This window comes from Excalfactoria chinensis, chromosome 1 (assembly GCF_039878825.1).
Source record: "Excalfactoria chinensis isolate bCotChi1 chromosome 1, bCotChi1.hap2, whole genome shotgun sequence".
Taxonomy (NCBI): domain Eukaryota; kingdom Metazoa; phylum Chordata; class Aves; order Galliformes; family Phasianidae; genus Excalfactoria; species Excalfactoria chinensis.
In genome coordinates, this window is record NC_092825.1 from 33,466,215 (window position 1) to 33,485,073 (window position 18,859).

The following is an 18,859-nucleotide window of genomic DNA, read 5'->3' on the forward strand; positions in this document are numbered from 1 at the left end:
GCTTTTAAGCATATCTTTCTTCAAACAGAAAAGAGAAAGGAAGCACCAGCCCCCAGAACCCTGGTCCTTCTCTCCTCCAAAACACAGAGGTCCCTTCCAGCCATTGTGCAATTCTGTGCAAAAAGGACAAGTCTTACTTGAAGTATGTTTGGAACTAGAAAAAAAAACCAAAAACAAAACAGCAGTAATGAAAGAAAACATGCTGCTTTTATTCATAATCCAGCATGCATGGGAGTCTGAACCTAATTTCCATGTCTATTACATGTTATTCTCTCCCTGGTTGTATCCAGAGGTAACCTACAGTGAGCTACCAAGAAAGTCTGTCCCTCTAAGCCATGCTCTCCTTCCCTCTGTTGGACAAAAATAAAAATAGAAAATAAATTTAAAAAACCAACCAAACAGATATTCCTCCCCAGTGTTCAGCTTCTCAGCTGCCACACAGACTGCTGCACTGGGAGCTACCTACCTCCTTCTGATTGCAGCCTTTCCACCCTCACTCAAACCACAGGCTCAAACTTGCAGCCTACCACCTGCAGCTGCCCTGCCCAGGGATTGGTCAGGTGAAGCAGCAGTGCCAAAAGCACATCCAGCACCTAAAAAACTATGGTGAAACTGTAAAATTAAGGCAGCAGAAGACCTATACAAGAGCTGCACCCCAGCTCTCTCTTCTAGATGGAGGCAAATATAGTTAAGCTGTAGATCACTTATTTCCTACAGAGGAGCCGTACACCTTCTATAAGGTTACAGATCCATCCAACTCCAGAACTGCCTATTATCAGAGTGAGCACCAAGCACACAGGCAAGTCTTCAAAAAAGCTCAGAGACGACAGGTTGAGTGTATTACGTGTCAGAAGCCCTCTCAGAGGAAATGAAATACGTGCCAATTAAAAGCATGTTTCCTCAAATCCTTTTTCATTTCCCATACAAATACAAAGCAGTGACCTAACAGGTGAAGCAGTTGAAAGTGGAATTGAGACTCCAAGCCAACGAATATACTTATCATGTCTGCATTACTTTCCTATATCTAATTATGTAGCATACAAAATAGCCAACCGGTTACAACAGACAAACAGTACTGTAGTCCCTAGAAGGGCAAGGATCTTCTCACCAATAACCACATATTGAGACTTGCCTCCGCTTCCTTTCAAACAAAACAAGACCATCAGGTCTATCTCAAATCTGACTAAGGGCAATGATGACTGACGTGCATCCATTGCATATGTGCATATAGACTTTTCAGGGTATCTTACAAGCTCAGGTAGAACAGCACCATATCTTTAGCAGCATTAGCACTGTACCGTAGTTCTAAAGCAACAAGAACCCAAGAATGTTACAAGCTATTTCTGCATCACTTAAGGCTTTCTGCAAATGAAATACATTCTGATTTAAAACAAATGAAAACAATTTTTAAGAAAGCCCACAACATTTCCAGTGCCTTAGAATCACAGAATGGTTTGGGCTGGAAGGGACCTTAAAGACCATTCAGTTCCAGCCCCTGCCAAGGGCAGGGATACCTCCCACACGACCAGGTTGCTCAAAGCCCCATTCAACCTGACCTGGTCTCCCAGGCATAGGGCATCCATAGCTTCTCTGGGAAACTTGTTGCAGCAGCTCACCACCCTCTGAATAAAGGATTTCCTCCTGACATCCAGTCTAAATCTATTCTCTTATAGTTTAAACCGTTACATCTTGTCCTAGCACTGCACTCACTGACAAAGAGTCCTTCCCCAGCCTTCCTGTAGGCCCCCTTTAGGTACTGGAAGGCTACAATGAGGTCTCCCCAAAGCCTTCTCTTCTCCAGGCTGAACAATCCCAGCTCCCTCAGACTGTCTTTGTAAGAGAGGTGATCCAAACCTCTGATCATCCTCGAGGTCCTCATGGGAAGCACAAGGAAGAGCTAAATATAGACTAGTATTAAGTACTGATCTAAATTGGTTTTTCTAGCATGAATGTTTCATTTGTTTACAGTTTGTGTGCATGAGGGCCACCATAATGATAAACACTCCCATGAACTAAGACATCAATTATTTTCTAGCACTTCCAGCTTGTGAGAAGCATTAAGCTTACCATTAACAATTAAAATGAATTCCTGGGTCTGCTCAGCCTGCAGTACTGGATAATGCACCTATAAGGGATGACGTAAGATTCTTTCCATATACAGTAATTCACTGCATATAAGAAGATTCAGCAGATAAAGTTTCCTTTAATCCGTAAGCCCTAGATAACACCGTTTTCATAGCTGAAGAGAACAGCTAAGCCACCTCCCATGCTTTGCATCAACTGAACATACACTGAGAAACCATTTCTCATTGCCAAACCAGAAATGATTTCAGCTAATCACTGAACTATACTGCAAATAATCAAGACAAACTTGCATTTGTAATTGTGTTGGAGCAAAGCCCGATTACACAGCTTCTGGTAGGGTGAGCAGATTTATTGTTAAGTTTTCTAACTTGGCCATGCAACATTCACAACATGGTATCAATATTCTAAACAGACCCATAAAAACTGGGAATTAAAACGGAGAACTGAAACCGATGTCCAGCGAGAAAGAAACCAGATTATTTGTAGGCCTTGCAGTCTGGATTACACTCCCTATTTTGTTCTGAAGTTTACTTCTGCTTTTCTTCTCTTTGTTCTTTACAGATCCATTTATGAAAAGGAGTTGTTCCAAAGGCAGTCATAGCTAAGAAGTGAACTAACTAGACAATGCGCTATCCATACCCCACAGACCCAGCCAACCATCTTAAACATTTGCATGGAGGTCCACTCTAGCTAATGAAAAGCAGTATGCTGACTACAGTTCTCCCAAGCTGGCCATATATATGCTACACATCACCTCAGCATGGATCAGCATTGCTGCAGATCCAATCCATGAGGCACCTCCCTTCCTAAGAAGGCACAAGGCAGGGGGAAGAGGAAGACCAATGCTAATTAAGACACAAAGTCCCAAACCAGTTCACACTGGCTCCAGATCTAACTGAAAACTTATCTGAGTAGTACAGCACTGAGCATAGGTCATGCAAAACTTATTCTGACTTTGACTGGAAAGTTGAATGTTTAGATGTCTAAATCAAAGCCTCGGGTATGAATCTATGCGGATCCATTTCCGTTGCCTATATGAAAAAAAAAAAAAGCATGACGCAAGCTTAAGAAAAAAGACAGGATGACACCAGTCATTATCTAAATCAAAGTAAGGACCTCGAGCAATACCCTTGAGATTTTAAATAAGCCACAACGATTTACATTTCTTTCTATTTCATATCCTCTTTCTTAAGCAGAAGTAGTAAGTTTTTCCTCATGTTTGACAAGAAGTAGCAAATCATCAGGGTTGTTGATCCATAAACATGCATCTTTCAACTCTAGGGCAACCATCTTAGTATGTATAGAGCAGTTAAATACCTACAAACAACTCTGTCGTAATTCTTCAGATTGCTATGCACCACTGGTATTTCAGCAATCTTGACAACTTAACCTACCAGGGCTTCATTCTATCGTGCACCACACAAATTGCTTAAACATATGTTTCTGTTCCCTAAAACATACAATCAAAGCAGTGCAAGATAAGAAGCGAAGGGGGACTAAACAGGCAAGGTTTTGATCTATGACAGCATAATAGGGTGGTGGTAACACCTTAGACATAGCTTGTATCGTATCAATCATACTCAATTCCAGTTTAAGCAGAAGAGCTTCAGCCTGGATTCCACTATGAGAACAGTTGTGAAATAAACATACCGGCTGATGTAGGAGCTTCCACTGCAAAAGCAGCCGCTACTATAATTATGGTTTGACAGAAGAAAGAGAAACGATGCAAATAACTGCCACATGCATTACTTATACGAAACACTGCGAGGAGACAGGATGGTATGAGCTGCTCCTTGGAAAGTTCTTCTGTAGATACACCACAATTCCCACACAATCTCTCAAACACTCTTTAATCCTCTTTAGCAGTGCATACTAATATTGGAAACATTTTCTTAACTGTGTTTGGCAACCTTCAGCTATGTCTTTGGGTACTCCATTCTAGTTTGCAACACTAGTGTAAATCCAAATTAGCTATTACCATGCAAGATGCGAAGACATCTTGACAGCTTTCATTTTATTGCAGAAATGTGTCAGGGTATCTTACAAACAGCATGGGGCACCTCTTTTCTGAGGCCTTAACTACTCAGATTTGCCATCACCAATCCAAGTTGGAAAATCCAAAGCTATTTTGTCTCTGCAAGAGGATTGCCTGAGAGCACACACAGCTTGATTCAGACTCCAACAGAAGTTGAGAGTTAGCAGCACGTAGAATGATTTTGGTTACATAAATAATCAGGATGACTGATACAGTAGAACTGCAGAAGTAGCATTATAGACATGAGCAAATATGAAAGTTTAAGCCAGCCAGGCTGTTGTATAAAGCATCTTTTAGAGTACAGTAAGTAAAAAAAATAAAGTATCCTTCAGGGATATAAACTTTGTAAATTATCAGCCTTTAGAAGGCAGCTGTGTTTGCTCAGAAAACAGACATTCTAGATGTACAGTTTATACTCTGAATAACCTGCATACCTGAACCAAGGGCCAGACAGATGCATAAGCAACTGCAGGACATCAGTTTATCCTCGCTGTCAGTGTACCATATTCTCATGGTCTACTGAGGTAGAAGGATTATCTAAAGGCTTGGACTGGATTTCCATTAGTAATGAATGACAAAACTCATATCCCAAGAGAAACTAGGACACTTAAAACATAAGAAACTCCTCAAGGTATTTTGAAGTATTAAAGACAGATCAGTCACACACATTAATCATGCAAGTCTAACAGTATTCAGTGTGGTGCATGTGTAGGTAGAAGAAACCTAAGAGATCCTCAGATAACATTAGATTACTGTGCCCAGCCCATACCCCAAAAATCAATAGCACTTCTTATCCTGGGAGAGGGGGGAAAGGTCTTGCTACTTGTTTTGCTTTCCCAAGTACCCTGATTAACAAAGAAGCTGTAAAAGAGATCATACTTCGCAAGAGCTATTCTAGCCATGCTGTTCCTAATAAGGTTGCAGTCAAGAGTGAAAATCATCCATAAGGAAGAGAATGCTTAATTGATGTACTTACTACCCATGCTGTTTTGTTTCAAGGTGTTAGGACTACCCTGTGCTATTTCTACTTGTCAACCTTCAAGTGCTAATACAGACCATCTCATTTCTGTCAGTTGGCAGTATTTCTTGAGACACAAAGGATTAGAAAGGTTCAACCAGAGAAGACTGACAGTTTCTGTGCTGATGATGCTGTTTGATTTCTTGCTTCTGGTCTCTTCCATTGTATCCTTTCTTAGAGGCTTATGGCTATCTCTGAAAAGAATGCGTATGTCTGAAGGTTATATATAACAAAAATAATAACGTCTCTATATTCAATAAGCACCTGTTTCCAGAGACTGAATAAGCCGATTCAATTTAGAGTCAGCAAGTGATAAGCAAGATTGTAGGAATAACCTCAGATACTGTTCATTTGTAATCAAAGCATTTGAGAACAGAAGGGGATCAGAACAGCACATAGTTCTTGCTTATCTGCCTAAAGATTAACACATCTTTGGTTGACCGTGACACCTAGAGCTGCTTAAGCAATTTCATGGGACTCATATCTTACGATAACAATCCTCTGTTTCCCACATATACGTGACTCATCATGCAGTACCATTTCTAGTTCTTATAATCACGCTGATGATACTCTTTGATATTTAAAAACATGGAAAATTGCCAACACAGAGCAGTTTCTACAATTACACCTTCTATTTGAACGCAAGAAATAGAAATAAATTTTAAAAAGATCCAAACAAAAACAACCCAGAAGGGAATACTGTTTTTAAACTCACATACACTAATCCTATTCAGTGTTGGTCACTGAGGGGAAAACTCCACGGACACATAGAATCACACTAAATAGGCATTCTCTGTTATTTACACTCCTTGCTTTCATATTCACTCCCAGAAACCAAACAGACTGCTTCCTCCTCTTCACCAACTCTTGCTTCTATTAGCACAGGATTTTTAAACCAAATTTACAGACGTGCAATTTATATTATTTTCTGAGAGAAGTGTCAATTTGGTATATTCTAGTAGTTTTCAGAAAAGCAACCACATCCGTAATATAAAGAAATGCTATAAATTCACTGGATTATCACAAGCAAAGTGACTGCTTACAATGCAAGCCAGGCACAAGAAGGGGGACGGTTTCAGTGTAATTTATCAAGATTAAATGGTTTTATTTGGCCTAGGTTTTTTGTTTGTTTGTTTTCAAATGCCAAAGGCAGAGGAGGCCAAAACTATTCCTGTCACTCGAAGCCAAGAGAGGGAGAAGAAAACCAGGATGACTTCATAGGCTGTTGCTCCTAGATGGCTCTCAAGTCACTAGTATACTTGGAGGGCCTTGGTGTGCTGAGGTACCTTGCCAAGAAACTTGCTCAGCGTATCTCCTTCAGCATCCTTGGCATACTCTAGACATTCTATTTGTTGCTTTTTTAAATTTTTTTTATTTTTTTTAAATCAAATTGTTTGGAGAGGAAAAAATGCAAGATCAATGAATTTATTTTAAACAATACAATTGTTATCATCATCACCTTTGATCTCAGTTTAGTTAATGTTACCTTAGTTTGACCAGTTGCTTCTAGATTTTCTCATAAAAACAGAGTCTTTCTAGAAATACTAGTGACTGCCTTTTAGGAAAGGCGATCCATTTTAACAAACATACAGGAACATAAAATCTAGGCAGCGTGACTACCAACAGCAAATGAAGCAACTTAGTTCTTTCTCTTGTCAAGGCAGTGTGTTATGGTGGGTTTTGTTTCCTCTTGGATTTTAAGATCAGCCAAATGCAACCGTGCATCAAAGCGAGATTTGTACTGTAACTTATCTCAAGTCATCATGATTAAGAAATGTGCTTTGTCAGAATCACCCGATTTGCATGTGGCCAGGAGCACATACTGGGGAAGTATTCTGTGCTTATCCTACTCTGAAGAGTTTCCTCTAGCTGTTCATGGAGAAAAGAATACTGAACCAGACCTGACTTTTGAAATGACACAGTAGGACTCTTATTGAAAACAGAGTTTCCATTATTTTAGCCTTAGGACAAATTTTACTTCTTCAGATCTGTACAAGCTCTCCCTGCTCAAATGTCTCAGGTAAATGCAGACTCATGGATGCAAAACATAGCTGCTAGGAACAAACAAGAAATATAACTCATCTGTCCTAAATCCACTGTGAACTCAGCATGTAACACAACAGCTACAATCATTCAGTCAAACAACTTCAGCTGCCACAAACCAAACTTCCCCATAACAATAAGAATTTGCAAGTAAGCCCTGGACATCAAGTTGCAAAACTTTCTTCTTAAAGCATAATTTAAGCTCTCTCATGTCTGAATTACTGCATAGATGATAAAAGTTCCTGTGTCCAAAGTAGAATCATTTACAGGCAAGGCAGCCTCTTCACTAAGAGGGGAAATAGAGCTACACCCACACCTACACATTTGTCTCTCATTTCAATTAACTACTTAATTCATAAGTTGGAAAAAAAGAAAGCAGAAATAGCAACTGCACGCATTCAACTTTCATTCACAAGGGGGAAAATCCAGCTTTATAAAAAAGAATCTAGATCTCTTCTGCACATGACCAAATGCAGAAGAACAGTCTAAGGAACAAATGCTTCAGGGTTAGAAGTTGCATCTTGCCTACTTGTAAGTACATTTACATTTGTACTGACTGAACTAGCTAGACACAATATGCCATGCCACAACTGTGTATAGTAAAGCTTTAATTAGGAAACGCTGGGAATCAGAAACACTGTTAGCCCCAGGTGCCTACAGCTCAAGCATGGACAGGAAGGATACAAGCTGCACTGCTCTTATCCTGTAGAGCTGCATAACATGGAGTAGGGGAGGAAGGATGCATTACTGTGCTCCCCTTGCAAACAAGAGGAAAATGGGTGATCATCTGGAAAGAGTATAGGCATCAGAAAGCAATCTTCTTTCTTTCTTTCCAAGGAAGCCTGAGACTAGAATTTGTTTAAAAATTTTAAGACATTGTGCTGTAAATTACAATTCAGCTCATATCACTGAGCTAACATCAATATTCACCTAATTCTCCTTATTCCCAGGGAAACATAGACAGACTTCTTACACAGTCTGATAGGATAAGGAGGGATGGTTTCAAACTAAGAGAAGGTAGGCTTAAGTTTGATGTTAGGTGAAAGTCTTTACTCAGAGGATGGTGAGGCACTGTAGCAGGCTGCTCAGAGAGGCTGTGGATATTCCTGTCCCTTGAGGGGCCCTGGGCAGTATCGCCTAGCAGTTGGCAATCCTACCCACAGCATGGGATTGGAACTGGATTAAGACGCCTCCCAGCCCAAGCCCTTCTGTGATTCTGTGAAGATCACCCCTCTTACTTGTATGGCTAGAAACTTTAGATATTCATACACACACACAGCTCCAAAAAACAGAAGCCTCCAGAAGGTAAAGAGGGGGAAGAAAAAGGTAAATTAACAGTCTTTTGTGTAACTGAAGCTCTCAGAGTACTGAGCTCTACGTTTTGTCCTTTTTGGGAGGTGGAAGGTTAGGGAGTGTATGTTTGATTTTACATTTCTACCTACTTACTTTCCCAACACCTGTTAAGGGATTTGTAACCAGACATAAATCAAACTGTACCCACCAGCTGTACTTGGTAATTTCAAGTCACAGAAGGCAGACAGCATTGCTACTGGTAGTAATCATACCCAGTCATCCCTTCTGTCTACTTCTAAGACAATGTGAAAACCTGCAGAGCCTTACTGAGGGAAAAACAGGATGGCTGTACTTTACTACTCTAAATAAAGGAAGAATAGCTTGACAAATACACTCTGCTCCCTGCTTTCTAGTTGTCCAGAAGCAGAGAGGAGGCAGGAAAGCTGTGATTTTTCCCACATCTCAGGTTATAGATAAACTCTGCTCACAGGAACTGTGTACTATTTCTAAGTAGATTACATTTCCTTTCCGAAGTTACAATACAAAGATTCCAGTACAAGGAAAGTTTTCATACAAAAAGTGTTTGGACTATGTTGCTAAGACAGGTTTCCTTCAAGCAGTTGTTTGAAAGCCTTTACTTTTTTATTTTCCTCTTCTAGGAAGAATTTCTGATCTGGTAAATTTCACAGGAAAAAAACGTTTCTGACAATCTTTTCTATAAGAATTGTGTTTGAGTTGCATGTGCATGCACACACTTTCATCATCATTTTTTAGGTGTAGGAGACCACATAGAAGACAAAGAGGACTGAACAGTTCGTAGTAAAGGTAAGGAAAGAGATTTAAGCAAGTTATTTGTCCTCATTGCAAGAGAATAGGAACATGTTTACAGTCGGTTTCTACACCTCTAAGATTGACTTCTTCAATGTCTTAATCGTCTTTCAAGCCAAACATGCAACACTGGCCCAAACTAAGTACTCTTTCAAAATCGTGTAGGAAGTGTAGGCAGTCTGTCAGGGCATTGCTGACAGAATGAAGTCATTTTATCAGACAAAGAAGTGTAACGCTTGGCTATCAGAAGATTAATTGCATATAAACTACTGATGTTGCATTACAGTAGTCAAAGTACTGCAGAAGGTGGAAGTACTGTGGCTTTTCTCCTGCAGTCAGACATGTAAAGTATGTGCAGTTAAATCAACTCTGGTAACTAAGTTGCTAGAAGAAGCAGTCAGAGGACAGCAGGGAGAGAGGGAAAAATGAAGAAGCAAGAATGGGTAAAAGTAACAATCACGGTAAGTTTTAGAATGCTTGCTATTAAATGAAACTCTAGACTTGAGCCAGATGACTTTAGTGTGTTTTAAATGGGGCCCTTAAGAGTGGGACACATCCCATTCATTCTTGTTTCTAAAAACAAACACCTAAAACCTCAATGCTTATATTATCTACACACACCATGCTTGGATGATGAGCCTCTGATTCACAGGACTGAGGAAATGTGTGGGGTGGGAGACTAGCAGGGGGAAGAGGAGACATTATCAAGGCCTGGAGACAGGAGGAAGGATATTTGCAGGAGTCACTCAAATGTAAGAAGCAGTAATACTCTTGTATACATCAGCACCTCTCTTACTGTGTACATACACAAAAAGACCCACAATATTCTCTTTAAAGATATCATATTCTCTATGGATATTCCTCCAGGCATTTTCTTTTTTTTTATCTTGAAAATTAACAGCTGTCATTATTACATTTTTATATTCACTGGTTCTACATTTGATTTGTACAAACATTAATGAGGAGCACTGAGAAACTCACCTCAAGGTATACTGGGTTAGGTAGAGTCTTCTCATTGTCTATGAGCACAGTGCCAGTATCCCAGAAACTAACCAGAAGAAACCGAAATATGTATCTACAAAATCTTTGTATTCTACTGGAATTATTCTTGTTTCCTCCACCAGTAAAGCTTGTTTTCTAATACTTAAGAGCATTTGAAACCTAAAGTGTTTCTGATATATATGTAATACATTTACAGCTCATGATAGTATTAATGGCAGTAACCCAGGCTCCTTACATACTATACCATGAGAAAAGCTTGAAAATACCTTCCTATTTTGCCCCCATGTCGATAGTCCGCATGCATTTCACACAAATTCTATCAATATATAGAGCAGGCAAATACAGTAGTCAGTCTTTTATTATTGAATATTTTCACTGGAATGCAACAATCCAGAATTCTGTGCTCCTCTGTTAAATAGTCTCCCCTAAACACCTACAGGCATTTATCACACAATAATCAGCACCTTAGCAGATCAACATCAACCTCCTCATACATCTCAGGCCTAAGTCCCACTGACATCTGGAATAGCTGTTTAGGTTCTCCAACTATATTACAAGGTAGGCACACACTTCCTTCTACACTACACAGTCCTCATCACTAGCGTGGCCTTCAGCTCGCTGACAGCTGTTTATGAGATGCAGACCTGGGCACTTGGCACTCTCTTCTATTTTCTGAGGAGGGAAGCCCATGAATGTAGGCAGGATGTGGTAAGCTCCAGCAGGCACCTCCTCTGAGCCAGTGAGAAACCTGGTCTTCTGGCAGCCCTGCCAAGTACGTCTTCGCTGCAGTACATACATATGCATATGTACAAACACAACCAAGCAAGAACAGCCTGCATGTGTCAGCCTCTGTTTATAGAGCAAAGATAGCAGAACGCTAATAAATGAGATATTCTTTTTTGTTTACTGTTAAGAGTGGGAGATGTGTTCAAGATCAATGGATGGAACATGCCAATTCAAAAGCAACAAACAGCAATTGAATAGTAAACAAAAAAAAAAAAAAAAAAAAAAAAAAAAAAAAAAGAACTAAAAGCACATACCAACTTTTATCTACTTGCAACAAAACCGTCCTATTTCTGAAAGTTTCTAGTGAAACCAGAAGAAGACCTGGTCAGTTTATTGTCCTTTTTGTTTCTCTGATGATAGAATTGGCCAAGGAAGAGTTAGCCTTCTAAGTGTCAACTCTTCATTGAGTAGAAGTAGAGGTAGGTGAACCATATACAGCCTCCTTTGCTCAGTGCCTAAGGACGATGTTTACAACCATTCCAATTGGACTAGAAATGCAGTCTAATCCAAATTAGACTAAAAATGCAGACTAGCCTCCAGAAAATATAGCTCTAAAACAAGCTGAAATTGCCTTGCTATCAACTTTATCCAAAAAGTTGATAGTATTCCAAAAAGAAGGTTTTAACGAGCATGAATCTACTACAAAAGCCACTCAGCTGTTTTGATGTTGCTTATCCTCTCCAAATAAGATCATCACCAGGACTACTTAATTATCATCCTTAAGTCTGCTGTCCTATCCTTCCCCTCCACCCACTCTTCTAAAAAGTAAAATAAATGCATGTTACTTCCAACAATGAAAAGCTATGGATAATACGTGCGTTGAAATATCATCTTTCTTTAGTAAGACACTGTAAGATTCATTAGCTACAGAGTCACTCTTTGTTTTCCACTTGGCTGGCATTAGGCAGGCAAGGTTAATTATGACCACACTGCATCCCATTCTCCAGGCTGACACAGCTGTGCAGTCTTCTCTATTATTATAGAGCATACATACTGTACTGAGGTTGAATACTGTGCAGATTAAAAAACACAGCTCCTGCCAAAGGTCTTCTACAAGCTTATTCAAACAACACATCAGAAACAAAGAACAAGAGTGTCCTGAGCCACCACACATTTCCATAGTTTGACCTTAAGTAACTTCACGAGGAAAGCAAAGTTCTTTTTGGCAGATACGTGCCTGTCACTGCTGTCCTGATGGGTCTCCAAGAAGGGAGGAACCACACTTCCTTGAATTTAATTGCATAATGAATGGATTCTTCATAGCGTTTATGGGAATTGTCATCTGCCATTGACTAACCTGTTCCATCAATATTAGGTTTAGGGAGTACCTTTTTTTCTTTCAGTTTGTGAAAGAGAAGGCCATTATTAGTCATACATGGAGACAGACCAGAATACAGTACCCAATGCTCCGCCTGCATGAGCCAGAGACCCATTCCAGGTACTGAGGTTTCATTTGTTGCCTTTGATACTCCTGCTTAAACTTTTTGACTGCATTTACATATCCCTCTTCTCATACTCCATGGTAATAGCTTCCAAGGTGAAATGAGTTAAGTAAATATCATCTCTTTCAGTGAACAGACATGAAGACTGAACAGGCCGTTGCTAAGCTAGAATACGTTCTTCCCAGTAAACTGGTAGAGGAGCTGTGAAGTTCCACATGTTGATGTAAATTACCACAAACAGACTGAACATCTTCTACATTGCTTTCCAATAATATTCTTGGTACTGGTTTTGTTGTGTACTTTGCCATTTATGTACAAGCATGTCAAATGAACACATTCTCTAAATCTCCCCTCATATTTATCTGGATAAAACACACTTGACTGCTTAATGTCATGAAGGAGTGACTGACTCAGTGGGAGAGACATGAATACTGGATTTCTTTAACCTTGACCTTAGTGAGGCCATCAGAACTACCCCTCCAAGTATCTTTGCAAACTTGGGGATGTATGGGTTAGATCAGTAGGCTCCAGCAAGGTCAGAAAGAGGCTGAATTGAAAGACCAAGCAATCTGTGGTTCAAGCAACAGCAAGTCATTAACTGCATTCCTCAGGGGCCAGAACTGAGGCTGATACTGTTTAACACTGCCAGCAGGGCCAGAGTTGCCATTCAAAGGGGCCTTGACAAGCTGAAGGAATTTCTCAGCCAAAGGATCATGACATTTGACAAAAGCAAATACAAAGTCCTCCTCCTGGAACAGAACCACCTCATGTTGGGATTATCACTCCAATAATTTCATGTTTGTACAGGTTGCAAATTGACTACCTAGGTTTCAGGTCTGCAAGCTATGAGTTGCAGGGAGCTGGAGGGGTGCGCACAGGGACAAAAAGACAAAAGTGAACCAGCAGAGTGCTCTTGCAGCAGAAAAGGTAGCTTCTGTGCTTGGCTGTAACTACAAGAACATTAGCCAGCCGCATGAGGGAAATGATAAACTCACGAGTGCTGATGGGGGAAAATTATGTCTATAGTACCATATCTAGCTATAGGCTCCTCAGTGCAAGAGGGATACCATTAGACCAAAGAAAGTCCAGTAGAGAGCCACTGAGATTATTAGAACACTGAAGAATGCCTGAGGAGAAGCTGATGAAGGTTGGCTTGGGTGACCTGAATGATGTTACAGCTACAACTTTCCACTACCTAAAGGAGACATATTAATGTCTCTGAACCCCTAGGTGGAGGCTGGGGGAGCAAAATCTATCCTAGAGTAAGAGAAGTGCAAGTAAAAGACCCCCTCATGAGACTGAATGCATACAAGTCCTTTACCCTTACCATTACCAACCTGATCTCCTTTTATGATCTAGTGACCCATCTGCTGGATGAGGGGAAGGCTGTTGATGTGGTCTACATAGACTTCAGCAAAGCCTTTGACACTGTCTCCCATGGTATTCTCCTGCAGGAGCTGGCAGCCCATGGCTTGGATGGGTACACTCTCAGCTGGGTAAGGAGCTGGCTGGAGGGCCGGGCTCAGGGAGTGGTGGTGAGTGGAGTTAAATCCAGCTGGCGACCGGTCATGAGTGGTGTTCCCCAGGGGTTGGTGCTGGGGCCTGTCCTCTTCAATATTTTTATTGAGGACCTGGATGAGGGTATTGAGTGCACCCTCAGTAAGTTCACAGATGACACTAAATTGGCTGGGAGTGTGGATCTGCCTGGGGGTAGCGAGGCCCTACAGAGGGATCTGGACAAGCTGGAAAGCTGGGCTGAAGCCAATGGAATGAGGTTCAACAAGACCAAACGCCGAGTCCTGCACTTCTGCTACAACAACCCCGGTCAACACTACAGGCTTGGGGCAGAGTGGCTGGAAGACTGTGTAGAGGAAATGGACCTGGGGGTATTGATTGATGCTTGGCTGAACATGAGCCGACAATGTGCCCGGGTGGCCAAGAAGGCCAACGGCATCCTGGCTTGCATCAAAAACAGTGTTACTAGCAGGAACAGGGAGGCAATTGTCCCCCCGTACTCAGCACTGGTGAGGCTGCACCTCAAGTACTGTGTTCAGTTTTGGGTCCCTCACTGCAAGAAAAACATTGGGGCTCTGGAACATGTTCAGAGGAGGGCAACAAAGCTGGTGAGGGGTCTGGAGCACAGGCCTTATGAGGAGCGGCTGAGGGAGCCGGGAATGTCCAGCCTGGAGAAGAGGAGGCTCAGGGGAGACCTTATTGCTCTCTATAACTTCCTGAAGGGAGGTTGTAGTGAGCTAGGGGTCGGCCTTTTCTCTCATGTAGACAGTGATAGAACTAGAGGCAATAGTTTCAAATTGAGCCAGGGGAGATTCAGGCTGGACATTAGGAAATATTACTTCTTGGAAAGGGTGGTCAGGCACTGGAATGCACTGCCCAGGGAGGTGGTGGAGTCACTGACCATGGGGGTGTTCAAGAAACGTTTGGATGTTGTGTTGAGGGATATGATTTAGCTGGGAAGCTGCACTCTTCTTACAGGTACATGGCAAAACGACACAACAAAGCAAATTCTAATTAGATGGAAGAAGAGTCATTTTTACAGCAAAGGTAGTTAAGTACTGGGTCAGGTACTCAGAGATCCTATAGAATCTCTGTCGTGGCAGATGGTGATAACTCAAATGGAGAATGCCCTGAGCATCATAACTCTAAGTTGCCCACAAGGGCTAGTTTAAGGTAGTTGGCCTCAAGGCCTAAATTACTCTGTGATCTGCCTGGAGTGTGTGTGACTTGTGGCATAAAGAACACCCAGCTATTCCTGTGGAAGAACTACATGTAGTAATCTCTGGAAGTGGTGATATGTAGGGCAGTGGAGGCCTACATATCTGGGCTTCAAAGATAGATCCTAAACCCTTGCAGAGCTTCAGGTTCACTCAAGCCAAAGATAAATTAATAATAACAAAAAAATAATAATTAAAAAACCCAAGTTTTCACATTCATCATAATTCAAATCTAAATGACAGTATATAATACTAGATTAATATAGGCCTTATTCTGATGTTATTAAATAAGTAGCAATATGAAAACAATAGCCACTCATGACAACAGTAAGATTATGTCTAGTGGCTTTATCATCACCACTCCAATCCATAATATCTTATATTTATCATCCACAACATGAGACTTACTATACCATGTTCTGAATTTTCTAATATTTAAATTCTGTTTCTCATCCCCGATTTTGCTCTCATAATTGAGCTAACTGACAACAGTATCATAGCCATACAACATACGTATACAGACACGCATTCTTGCTTTTATCAGCTTAACAGAGAAGAGAGGACTGGATCTTCAGCTCATTGACCAAAATTTGAAGTTTCATTTTAATCAAAATTATATAACCATTGCTGTCACAAAACTTTTTCTTAGTATGACCAAGTGAAGTGAAAGATCGTAATTCAGTTCCATCCTCTACCATATTTCACAGGGGTCTAAATGAAAATTCCTTAACAGATATGAGAATCTTTTTATGGCTTAAAAAACATTCAGTACTTCTCTATTTTTTTCCCCTTCATCTTCTTTCTTTTTTCCATTGTCACTCTGCTTTACCTGACACTGAGAATGTTTCTACTGTCCACCTATTCCATTGAGAGGAATACAGCAGGTGTGTAAGAAGTGCATAAAGAGTAACTGGTAATCTTTTTGGAGATCATGAAGATATGCTGACAGAGCAAGAGAGAGCCCACATAATTCTCTTCCCTCCCACAGTTTGGCAAAGCAGAAGGCAACATACTGAAGTCTGAATAAATTTTCAGAGCACCACTCATCCACAGTCAAGAGGTGATGCATTTCCAGTTTGTTTTCATGCTAATTAAAGTCAGACAAGTTGAACACTTCATGTTATCTGCTTTGAGATGTCTAGATATGAAGGAGCCAAAACTTCAGTCTCAGGTTGAATGAGCAGAAAGATAAGCCAGCAGAGATTGTGCCAGAGAAGTCAGAATCAAGTTCTATCATTAAAAAAATAATAAAAAAATTACCTAAGTCCCCTCAAGGTAGGGATACAAAGATGTGGATAATTAGTTTGTACATGAGGACCTGTACAGACTTCTTGAGTGAATAACATAATCCGATACGATTCTGCCTTTGATGAAAGCAAGGACACCACAGTGTAACCAACTTTAAGATCCCTTGTCTTGTTTGAGCCTTCCCATAAAAAGGCTTCCTTAGAAATGAGTGCAACGTGCACAGAGACAAAAATCACGTGTCCATAGCTACCTGACAGCTGTTTGCTACCCTGCTGAAACAGACCAGGCCCTTTTCAACCAGAAGTTACAATAACACAAGGAAGGATGTGCAGAAATAAACTGCTAGTGTTTCTCACTGTTACCTACCTAGAAGAATATAGATTTGAAACAAAACAAACTTCAAATACTTTAAATCTAGGAATATGAAGTGGGATTAGAGGAAGAGATGGTTCCAAAGAATGATGTGGTTTTACACCTCACATTTGTTTTTTTGAATTGATTTCCTTAGCCTTTTTCCCCCACTTTTTTCCTCAAAGTTAGAGCAAGTGTTTATTAGATACGCTAATAAAGACATTAGAAAGGTTAGTATTTAAGGAACACAGAAAGCTTTAACCCCCAAGCAAAGCATTGCAATGAAGCACCAATCACAGAGGGGAAAAAAGTTATAATATGTAAGATCAGAAAGGTGGTTACTGAGTGAGATTTCTCCTGCCTGGGTCAAGACTGAAATCCTAAATCTTCACTTAGAATCTCTGTTCAATATGGCATTTGATACCCTTTTTCTTTTCAGTTCCTTTTTACTCAGGTTAGAGATAAGGCCAAGAGAGAGGGTGTTCTGAACATAACCCACAGGACAGAAGACACACTCCTCCCTCACAGCCCCACCTGGGACGACTACTTAGCCCATAGGATAAACACGCTTCAAGCTCCTGCACGACAGCCCTGCTTCTGAAATTGCCACTCGTTACTTTCTACTTGGAACAGAGATGGGTGTTGGAAGGACTTCCACCTAAGTTGCAGCGCCGTAGCGACATCAGAGCTGGCTGCTCAGGCTCAAGCAAGAGGCGGAGGAAACTCAGGAGAGACCGAAACAGAGAAGCACCCGGCGCCCACGGTTAGAGCAGGACCCCCGCGGCCGCTCCTCAGAGGGGAGCGCTGCTCCATCCCCAGCAGAGCAAAACCAGCCGGCGCTTCCCCGCCGCACCCACCTTCCACCGAGCGGCCGATGCTGTGCAGGTGGGTGAGGGCCGGGTGGGCGGCGTGCACCTCCTTCAGGTACGCCTCCAGCTCCTCGCTGTGGTGGTACTTGTAGTCCAGCGCGGCCACCAGAGAGACCAAGCAGAGGACGCCCACCGCCTCCTAGAAAGAAGCAGACGAATCAAATACCCGTGACCCCGCTGAGGAACGGCGGTCGAAGGACCCGCCGCCCCTCTGAGGAGCAGGTGACTCTCCTACCCCAGCGCCCGTCCGCATGCTGCCACCGCTCCTCACAACTGCAGCCCCAGCGCCGGGCGGGGGCCGCCATCCCCGCCGCCCGGCCTCGCCCTGCCCCTGACTGACGCCGGCTCCATCCACTCAGATCCCCCCGGCCCGCCCAGGGGCCGAGGGAGGACTGGAGATGGGAGGGGGGAGCTCCCTTACCCGCCCCGCCGACGGCTCTCACCTGCGCGGCGGGTGGCTCCTGTCAGCTGGATGGTGGCGCGGCTTCTCCGTGTTGCTCAGAGTGAAGCTGCCTCCTCCTCTTGCTCCCCTTCCGTGACCCTCCACGTAGGTTGCTGGGGGGGAAAGGGCTGCAGCACACCGCCAGCTATCGCCGCTGCTGGCTGAGGCGGGGCTGCTCCTGAGGGAACACAGTGTTCCTCGTGCGGTTTTGCCCCTCGTTTTGGTCCCCCCTGAGGTTTAGGAGGGGTTGAAACACACGCCTGCTGCGTGCGGAGCGACTCCTAGTACGGGTGTCCAAATCTGACAAAATCCCTGCTTGGCAGCTTTTGTTTAAAATTAGTTTTTAATAGGCTTGGAATCACTTGGATTATATCTACAAAATGAAGTGCTTCTCTTGTTGTTTTGGTTTTTTGTTTTTTCTTTGTGCTAGCCACATTGCTTTGGGGATATCCTGTTGTTGGGATTCACCACAGACACGTTTTCATCACCTTTTATTGTCTTCTTTAGGATTCAAAAAGGACTGAGAGAAAAAGAAAATGAAGTTGAGTTCCTGCATCAAAAGATGAGACTGCATCAATTAGTTTTCTCTTCAATGAGAAGAACTACCTTGTGCTGTATGACAAGGGAAGTATACAGTGTTTAAGGCTACTTGATTTAACAGAGTACGTAACATTAGACTTCTGTT

General features: G+C 41.9%; 1 protein-coding gene across 4 annotated transcripts in view; it reads right to left on the reverse strand.

The window, feature by feature from the left end:
• The window catches only part of CPM (carboxypeptidase M), a 36,294-nt gene extending 18,235 nt beyond the window's left edge, over nt 1-18,059 (reverse strand). The window contains exons 1-2 of one of the 4 annotated variants that reach the window (XM_072329999.1): nt 17,968-18,049; nt 17,717-17,871 (exon numbers count right to left, since the gene is read on the reverse strand). In XM_072329999.1, the coding sequence (XP_072186100.1) occupies nt 17,717-17,871; nt 17,968-17,985 (173 nt within the window). In that variant the 5' untranslated portion in view covers nt 17,986-18,049. Of the gene's footprint in view, nt 1-17,716; nt 17,872-17,967 lie in introns of all 4 variants that reach the window. The other 3 variants (XM_072330018.1, XM_072329991.1, XM_072330008.1) reach the window with 3 other exon arrangements.
• Nucleotides 18,060-18,859: the final 800 nt, after the last annotated feature.